At 29.8% G+C, this 10276-nt stretch overlaps 1 protein-coding gene across 1 annotated transcript; it reads right to left on the reverse strand.

Moving 5' to 3' along the window:
- Nucleotides 1-3799: 3799 nt before the first annotated feature.
- On the reverse strand, nt 3800-9753 carry LOC136227955 (laccase-12-like). Its single transcript, XM_066016758.1, has 6 exons — nt 9585-9753; nt 9341-9492; nt 8255-8493; nt 7923-8051; nt 5916-6878; nt 3800-4245 (listed from the first exon to the last, which is right to left on the reverse strand). Exons 1-6 carry the CDS (start codon nt 9687-9689, stop codon nt 4115-4117), a joined length of 1719 nt encoding a protein of 572 aa, XP_065872830.1. The 5' UTR covers nt 9690-9753; the 3' UTR covers nt 3800-4114.
- Nucleotides 9754-10276: the final 523 nt, after the last annotated feature.

The following is a 10276-nucleotide window of genomic DNA, read 5'->3' on the forward strand; positions in this document are numbered from 1 at the left end:
AGGCCTGATCACATGAATTTCAGATCTAGTGGGCTTGAGGAATATAAAACCCCGATATTTCTATAACTTTAAATATTTCTATAATTTTAACCCTTCTTAAATATTTTATATATTTTCAAATTTTATGTATAAATATTACTATTATTCACATTTTTCTTTTTTCATGTAGCATTAATATTTTTTCAACAAAGAAAAATCACCATAATGATTTTGTATAATTATCCAAAGAATAATAATAAATAAAAAAAGTTATAAAAATAATATTGTCCCCCATTTCAAGGAAAAATAAATTAGAATTACTTTTTCTATTGTAATTAATGATATGGGTGGGCTGAGCAACTCCATGTCCATTATTTCATAGATTTTCAGTGGGTCCATTTGGTATTTACCATAAGAATAATGAAGTTATATTCAGGCCCAAAAATAAATCCATGTTCTTGTGCAGGGGCGGGCCCGGGAGCCGACCATGGCCACGAGTAGTTTCGCCCCCTTTATCTCGGTAAAATTTAAGATTGTGGTGATTCCAGCCCTTTGTTTCCAAGAAATTTATCTCGGCCGCTATATTAGTACCTCAAAATTGGTCCAGGTCCCGTTAAATCCTCTCTAAATCCAAAATTTCAATTTTTTTTGGGTCTGTTAGGAATCTTTAAGTCCAAATTTCTAATTTTTTGGCCTGTTAAGTCTTTCTTAAATCTAAATTTCTATTTTTTTACCTGTTAAGCTCTCTCTAAATCCAATTTTTTTCTATTAGACACTAATTTAGTAAATTTTTTTTTACACACCACGTATAAAATTGGCCCCCAACCGAGCAATCTTGTATTTGCCACTGCTTGTGGTGTATATGCAATTATAGATATGGTACATTATGAACCAAAATTAAAAAGAAAGGCCTCATATATAAATATTGCAATTCTCTAATTTAAAAAAATATCTTAAAACCTAGCTTTTTCTAGATTAATAGTTTGAGTTCAATCCGCTATCTCAAATCACTCTATTAGAGATTTTGACTAGTCAAAAATCTAAAAGCGATTTAAACTCAAATTTTACCTCAAATTTGCAAAATGGAATATTAACTTTATTTGTTCCCAAAAATTACTTTTTCTATAATATAAAATGCTCCAAAATTACATTTTCTATACAGAAAAAATATTTTTATTTGAGTGATCAAGAGTACTTTTTAATTAATTTGAGATGAAAACCTTGAAACAAAAATTGATTATGATTAGAATTCATAATGATGAGTCCAATGGTGATAATTATAGGCTAATGCATTCATTAATTCAACATTTGGTAGAGAAGAGAAGAGTATGCACACTTTTTTCAAAATCATCACTACATATCTTTGTTGTGTTCCCTTCTTCTCATCATTTCAATTATGTATGCCTAAAGTTGACTCTCAAAATGTCACAAGAAATTAACATAACAAATCAATGTTGGATTAGTTGCGAATTCAGAATTGACTGTAGTTGCGAATTCAGAATTGATTGATAGAGATTGTTTTCTTTGTGATGATCTGTTGTGATTTATGACTATAAAATTGATATTCTTCAAGTGTTTTTATATAAAAAAAATTGAAGTCTCGTCAACAATTTCAATGACATTTTTGACATTTTCGCGACAGTGGGTACTCAACCCTAACTCCCTTGTAGATGTATCCATCTATTGGATACATGTTTTTTTAGAAGAGAGGAAAACTTTATTTAAGAATCAAGAGTTGAATTCTTATACAAAGCACCCTCGAACTAGAGAGGAGCAATAAAAGAAATAAATAAACTGATACGGATTAATCTCGAGCGTGTTGATTTTAATTGTAAATCAACAAAAGAAGTTCTAACTTGAGGGAGTTAATCCCAATAAGGTTGAACTTTGATCCGTAATGGAGGCTGAAAATATTTGATTGAATAAAAGATGCTTTTCATTACAAATAAGGAGGTTTATATACCTCTCCTAATTTAAAAGCAAAAGATCTAGATACCCTAATTAGGGTTACAACACAATAAAGAAAATGGCTTTTTACATGAATATCATAATTGACTATAAAATTACAACTAACTCATATTGTCAAATTTAATTCTTATTATGTCATTTTTTCTCTATATATAACAAATAGAATATGCTTTTACACATAATTTAAAACTTTTAAACTTCAATTCATAAATTCCAAACACTAGACAATATATTCTAGACCCCTAATTTATAAACTTTAATCTTTAAAAATAATGATTTTATTAGTTTGACATAATTCAAAATTATAACTTGATATAATTGTAGATACTTTTTTAGAAGTGAATTTCTGTGTAAATTTCCCATAAAGAAAGGATAGGGGTAAGGAGGGGATAATGGGACAAATGGCATTTAAGTTATTATCCTCAAATGGCGAGACAACAATTCCAGTAATGACAAAACAATACATTAGAATAAAAAATTATTTTTAGGTCAAAATTATTTTTAGGATAAAAAATTAAAAATAAATAAATATAAGAATCAAAAGTGAAATTAATTTAGGAAGAAAATGTATAAATAAATATGTATGGATTAAAAGGAAAATCAAAAATTAAATTTGATAAAAAAAATTAAACATATATAAATATAAGGATCAAAATAAAATTAATTTAAAGATCAAATAATAAAATAAACATAAATATATGTATCAAAACAAAAATTAAAAAGTAAAATAAAAGCTAAAGTAGAATTTTATAAGAAATGGACAGGTTCAAGATAGTAAATAAAGGGAAAGGGAATAGAAAACTTTAAGGGGGTTGGGTAATGAAATTAGTAGGGGTGAGCATGGTCCGGTTTGGTTTAAAAACTGAACCAAACCAAATTAGATCAAATCAAATTACTTGTATTTTTTAGGATCAAACCAAACCAAATTATAATTCGATTTGGTCTGGACCAAGCCAAATTATTTTGGTCTTGACCGAACTGAATTATTTTGGTCTGATCCGATTTGGTTCATGTTTGGACCAAACAAAGCATTAGAGACATACTGATACTTGTGCCTTCACTAACTAAACAATTATATAAAGATAATAATCATACAATTATAGTTTTTTCTTTTGTATATATATAATTAGTTAAGAGAGAAGAAACATATTTAATTGTTTTTTCTTTTCTATATATAATTAGTTAATTGATTTAAAACCTAAAACTAAAAATAGTATATATTGTATTTCGGTTTGATTTTGTTCGGTTTTGGACCGAACCAAAACAAATCGAACTGAAAACCAAACCAAACTGAAAAGCGAACTAGTTTAAAAGTTAAGATCGAACCAAACCAAAATATAATTTGGTCCGGTTTTGGTCCCATTTTTTCGATCTTTGGGTTTTCGTTTTCGTTTTGCTCACTTCTAGATTAGAAGAGTTAGGGATAAACCTAAAACTAAAAAAAATAAAATAAAGGGAATGATTGAATTAATAAAACAAACACCAACAAAAGGAATGAAACATTCTCATTCCCTTACATTTTCCTGAAACTCCGAAAACAAATGCCTCCTAAGAGTTTCTATTCTCTATCTAGTATTAGGAGACTTTCTTCACTCTTATTCACTCATTATTTTATTTTTTATTAATAATTTATTATTGATGAGTCTCTCTTTTCACTGTCAATAAATATAATAATATATAATAATTTTAACGATAAAAAATAAAGCAAGGAGTGAATACAAAGGATATTATTAGAGATGACACGATACCCTTAAATGATTAAGAGTCAATTATTTATATTATTTCTAGAGATTTAACTACGAGTAATTTAAAATAAAAAGGTTATTATATATTTATAGAACAAAAAAAAAAAGACAAAGAAATGAACTCATTTTTTTATTATAATTTTCTCATTACCTATATAAAAGGAAAAATTACATTCAAATCAAGAAAACATTACATGTCCTTGTATTGAATTGATACACTTTTTTTTCTATAAAAAAAAAACAATAAAAGAGAGCAAGAAACCTATCCCCAATGTAGGGAAAACAATCAATCTCACATGTGTACTAGTTGTACAACTCAAAATTAAAAATAAAAATAAAATTATTGGTCCAATTGATTTCTATAAGTAATTGTTGAAATTACTAATTTTTTTTTTTGTAATTATTAATATTTATTATTGATCTTAGCATGGAGGAAGATCTTCTGGAGGAGCCTCTATAGATTCTAACACACCAACTCCATTATCAACCAAGAAAGCCATTGCCAAACCCCAAGTGATATGAACATCAAGGTGACAATGCATCAACCACACACCTATACATACAAAAAAAAAAAAAAAATCAAAATTGTTCAATTTTGAGATTGAAATAAGTAAAAATATTCAACCCAATAAATTTAACGAGATTGATTTTTGGCGCAACGTTGTGTCAATCAGTGGCAATTTCGTAAAATATAAAGCACAGTCAGACTGTAAACAAAGATCTCGCTCATTCTAAAAAGTAGTTCAAATGGCGAGATTGTCTTACATGTATAAAGAGACGTATAACTCTCCAATTAAACAATTTGAGTTGTTTAACGCATTCTACTCTCATAATCTTTTTGAGTTTGAAGGGACAGTTTAGTAAAATTATCCCTATTGTGTCAAATTTTGTCGTAATGTGCATAGATTATTATCGTAATTTGAATTGTTGAATTTGAGATTGTAATAAGAGAAAAGATTAAATCTTTTTATATGGTTTTGATAAAAAAAATTTACTTGGATTATGAACAAGGTTTTGGTGAAGTTATAAGAGATTCAAATTTTTTATATGGGTTATCACTAAGAAATCTAAGTGTTCAATTTGAGATTGAAATAAGTAAAAAGATTGAATCTTTTTTGTTTTCTAATGATTTTATTGTAACTAGATTATCAACAAGATTTGGGTAAATTACACCCATACACCCATGGACATTTAATGTTACTCATTCTCACGGTACGATTATTAAATTTTAAAAAGTAACATAAAAATCACTCGATTTTGCATTTTCTAATATTGTGGCTATTAAATTTCAATTAACACCTCAATATGACAGTTAGCGACCTGAAAACGTTCAAGAATTAAAGCTGTTTAAAATCATATTTACTATAAAACCACATTTTTTTATTTTACAAAATCATGAATCAATTCTCTCTCCTCTAACCAAAGAATATCTAAATGACCTCAAAACGAAACAACTGAAGAATTAAAATTGCTTCATCATCAATTCAATGAGTTTTCCATCTTGAAATAACAAATGGTCATTTTAAGACGTTGATTGAAAATAGTAGAAAATAAAGTTGATTGACTTTTATAATCGTATCATGAAAATAAGTAAGCCATTAGTGTAAAGATTTTGGTAAAGTTATAAAGTTCCAAACTTTTTACAAGGGTCCTCACTAAAAAAATCTAATTGTCCAATTTAAGATTGAAATTAGTAAAAAAAGTTTCAACCTTTTCCTGGTTTTGATAAATACTTCTTAGTGGGTTAATGAAAAAATTTGAATTTTTAATCCAAAAGATCCAAACTTTTTACATGGGTTATCACTAAGAAATCTAATTATTCAATTTGAGATTAAAATTAGTAAAAAAATTCAACCTTTTTCTGTTTTGACAATTTTTTCTTACTGGCGTTTTAGGCAAAATAACCAGTAACCGATAACCAAACTAATGATCGAACCGAAATCTTAATTTGGTTCGATTATTTTTACTCTTTGGTTTGGTTCTGTTTTAATTTATGCAAAGTTTGGTAATTGGTTATCGGTTCGGTTATTCCGTAAAGAATATCAATTAAATCAAAACCGAACCGAAGTTTATAAATAAATAAAAAAAAAAACATAATTAATAATAATATTTGGCTGCCAATTCTATTCGGTCTGGTTCGGTTAGCTTATTTCGGTTCGGTTAGTAACCGAAACGAACCGATGCTAGGGTTATGAACAAAATTGAAAAGATTCAAACTTTTACCTGGATTATCAGCAACAAATCTGATGACAGCCCACCCATTAACAGGAACAGCAACAGTATTTCTTAGAGGTGGATCAACAAGGTTGAATTTAGAAGGATCAGATCTAGGATTATAATTCCCAAATCCTTCAGCAACAATATAAAAATCATAACCATGAAGATGAATTGGATGATTTTCTGGTGTAACAATACTTGTATCCTGCAAAACAATCTGAACCCTTGCTCCATATTTCAATCTATACACTTTAGTCCCCGGAACCGGCTGCCAAATCGCCCTGCTAACGTTCCCCGTGTAATCAAATTTAACCGGCGGAGCAGCCGGAAAATCGGTACTGAAAACACCCTTAACACCCATTTGATGAGCTTGCAAAAGAGAGAAACTTGATGGAAGTTGGAATGACACATTGTTCATACTTGCTGTAAATCTAGTCCCATTTGGGCCTTGACATTGCTTAGCTTTGTTGAAATTTGGGGGACATTTGTTGAGCCCTAATCCGACGGTGAAAAACAAGTTTTCGTCGATTGTAGTCGGGACTAATGTCTTTTCCCGACTTCTGAAGCTGTTGCTAAATGCTGTTACGGTTGCTGTGTCGTTGTATGCAGGCAGTTGAGGCATAACTGCCTTGCTGCCTGTGCAATTTTTAGCGGAACAAGGGGCTGATTTGTATTCGAGGATTGCGGTTGTTGTAGTGTTGTCAAATGCGGCATTTTGAGCACTTTGGTAGGCTCTTGCGGCCGCGTAGTATCGGCCGGATGGTTGGTCGCCAGTGATTAAAACGTCGGTGGTTTGGCCGGGGCCGAGCATGAGAACGTTGGTTGTGAATGGTTTTAGGTAAGATGCATCGGCTCCGACAATGATAAGTTTGTGGTTTGCAATTGTGAAGAATAAAGGTTGGTTTAAAGCTGCATTGATTACTCTTAGAAGGTTTGTCTCGCCGGAAGCTATTGGTATAATTGTGGTATCTGCATCATAAATTAAGAACAAAATTAATACATCAAAATGCTAAATTTAGGTCCAAGTAATTGTAGGACTACAACATTGAGTGACAGAGGGAGGAGGTGCACACGTATGTTGCACTCCTCGACCACCGAAATCCATCATAAATGGGATGGTTTCAGGCGACCCATCGTTTAGAAAAAAGATCTCAGAAAGCTATAATTTGAAATTATAACTCCGACAGTAAGTATATCTATTTTAATTTAGTTTTTTTTTTACCCTTTCCTATTTACCCGTTTAGAGTTACAAATACTAATTACATATAATATTTATCAAGAAAATTAATATAAAAAAGACAATTTATTAGCGATTACTTATAATTACAAAACTATAATCAGGGCGATCGGACCATCATTGACTCTTTGACTACATGGATGAATAAAAAACTAAAATTACTGTTAAAAATATTTGGTTTTAAATATATAATATGGGTCGATTTTATATAGAATAGTAACAGTGTGAAAAAATATACAGTAAAAATATCCTTAATTAATACTTAATCTAAAAAAAATCTTTAATTTTGTAATTATTTTCGTTTATTCATCTCCCGATTATTTTGTTTTGATTCCACTGATTATAATAATTTTGATGATGATGGTTTTGTTAATTATAATTACTATAAAGTCTAAAAGTCAACAATCTAACCATTTTGATGAACAACTTAATCAATAAGCATGTTCCTAAATACAATAAATTTCCAATTAATACCTATGTTTTGACCTATATTCTTTTAGGTCTCTTTTTATAAAGTAAACATAACACCATAATTTAAGGAAAAAGAAAAGAAAAACATGATGATATATTGTCCTTATATTTGAAACCAAACCAGTCATCATCAGTCGGTTTGGTTACCAAACTAAACCGAATTTTTTCTAACTATTAAAGTTAACTTGAATCGATTCGAATCAAAATTTATCGGTTTGATTTAATTACTAACTATTGACCTACCAAATTTTCGCATAATAGATTAAAGAATTATATTTTTTTAATATATAATTAGGAAAACAAACCTTTGGAAGAACAGTTGTAAAGATCACCGGGTTGACCGTTAATAGTATACGCATCCGAAACATTTGGTGCTGCTCCAGTTCTAGTTGCTTCTCTTACAACATCAATAGGATTTGCATTCCACCATTCACCTAATTAAATACAATCTTTCCGTGAATTCTGAATCTGTCACTGTTTATATATAGGTATAACAATAATATTCGCATTAATTAAAGCTGTTTTTTTCTTTTCCTTTTTCAAAATCACTTTAACAATAACTCAAAGAAAAAGTAAATATTTAATTGATTAGGAAAAAAGTTCAATTTTTTTATTTTCAAAAAATAAATAGAATTACCAAGAATGATTGGTGCTTGGCGTTTTGGTGTAGGAAAAGGGTAACCATCTTTGGGGTAAATAATGAGTGCACCATAGACAGTGGCTCGGAGCCATGAGCTATGAGCGTGCCACCAAAGGGTTCCTTCTTGACCTTGAATAGTGAACCTGTAGGTGTATTTTCCACCTGGTCTAATTGGACATTGTGTCACAAATTCTGGCCCATCTGCCCACCCTGTCCTCATTTGCCTCACACCATGCCTACACAATATATACATAATATATAAACCACGGTATAATTATCATGGAACCAATTGATCTAAACTACGTAAAGTTCGAAAATAGTTTTGGTATACAACTTACATTAGTCATACATGTGTTGAAAATTCATTACAACTATTATGATTTGAATCAACGGCCATATGGTGTGATTATAGGTTTATGGAACCAGTTTAAGTTGATAAATGAAGCTGAAAATAGCTTTTATATATTATCTCTGATAATAAAGATTTGTTATTGAATAGATTGTCAAGCAATTTCAAAAAAAGTCAACCAATTAAAAAAACACATATTTCTCGTAGAATGTATTTGGTCAACTGGTCATACTATTTGTTATTATTGTTAGTTATTCTTGTTTGTTGTTCGTGTAGTCAAAAGAAATTAGATGATTTTCCTTACGAAGTAGATACTCGCAGTCGTTCTCAATTCTAACCAACCAATTCTATTTGGGTCTTTGGAGTGAAAAAACAAAAAATGAGCCATGAAAAGGAGAAACAAACGAGCATGTAGACTCTCATGTATATTATATAATTATAGCTTAATTGGAAATGCAAACTAAACTATGCCACATTTATTATTTCCTGATTTTCTTGTATTTGTTTATTTAGAAAAATAAGTCAAAAGAAAATTTTTATATTAGTCAACAGAAGAATTTATAAAAAATGTGAAAATGTAGTAAAATATTTTCCTACTATGTATTTTTTTTTTTTTTTTACTGTTTTGAAAGTAATAGGAACTCACAATTTCTTCTCGTTTTTCCGACACAAAATTTTCCCTTGCTCAATATTTTCGGAAAAACAAACTGATTAAAATTCCGAAAAAGAATTACCAGTGGATGGTGACATTATATTGAGCTCTGTTAACAACATTGACAACAAGAGTATCTCCATTAGTGATTTCAAGTGTAGGTCCAGGCAACATTCCATTTACTGTTATCACTTTTTCTGTGTTGCACAGCCTCTTCACTGGTGTTTCTTGAATCTGTATATATGTAATGTTTTAACAATTAATTTAATCCTTAATTAATGTAATTCGTAATTAATTAAGTAATTAAACGAATAATTAAGACTTACAACAAAATCATGGTAATGAGTCTTGGATTCTGCTGCATTGGCTATGGAGAAAATTGCAGAAGTTGCAATGGCGAAGAAGAAGAAAAAGGAACGGTGAGCTTCCATGTTTCTTGGAAAGAAACTTGAGGTTGGTGATGGATGGATTATTTTGTAGTTTGGAAAAGAAAGAGCTCAGATGGGTCTATTTATATAGGGAGTTTAGAAAGAGAATATTAAGAAAACAGTGGCTAATAGATGATTGGTAGGTTTGGACAGACCGATTTTATGTGTGTCAAAAAAAACAATTGCTAAAAATTTCGTATATATATGTGTTATAATCTGAGTGGTCAAGAACTAATTTTTTAGTATTGATATAAAACTTCTCAAAATTAAGTTAAATTATGTTTAAGATTGGTAACATGTAAAAAAAAGAAGGCCTTATAGGTTATAAAAAAATTAGATATTTGGATTTAAGAATGACTTAACAGGCAAAAAAAAAAATTAGAAATTCGGATTTACAGAGAGTCTAACAGTCTAAAAAAAATTAGAAATTCGAATTTAGAGAGGCCTAACATGACCCGCACGTGCTAATTCAGCACTCTATTAAAATTTCTTAAAGACAGGGAGCCAGAACCAATATAGCCTCAAATTTTGTGAAGACATACGGCCAAAACTACCATTGGTCACGGTGGTTCCGACAGTCGGAGGGCCGC

The sequence above is a fragment of the Euphorbia lathyris genome, chromosome 4 (assembly GCF_963576675.1).
Source record: "Euphorbia lathyris chromosome 4, ddEupLath1.1, whole genome shotgun sequence".
NCBI lineage: Eukaryota > Viridiplantae > Streptophyta > Magnoliopsida > Malpighiales > Euphorbiaceae > Euphorbia > Euphorbia lathyris.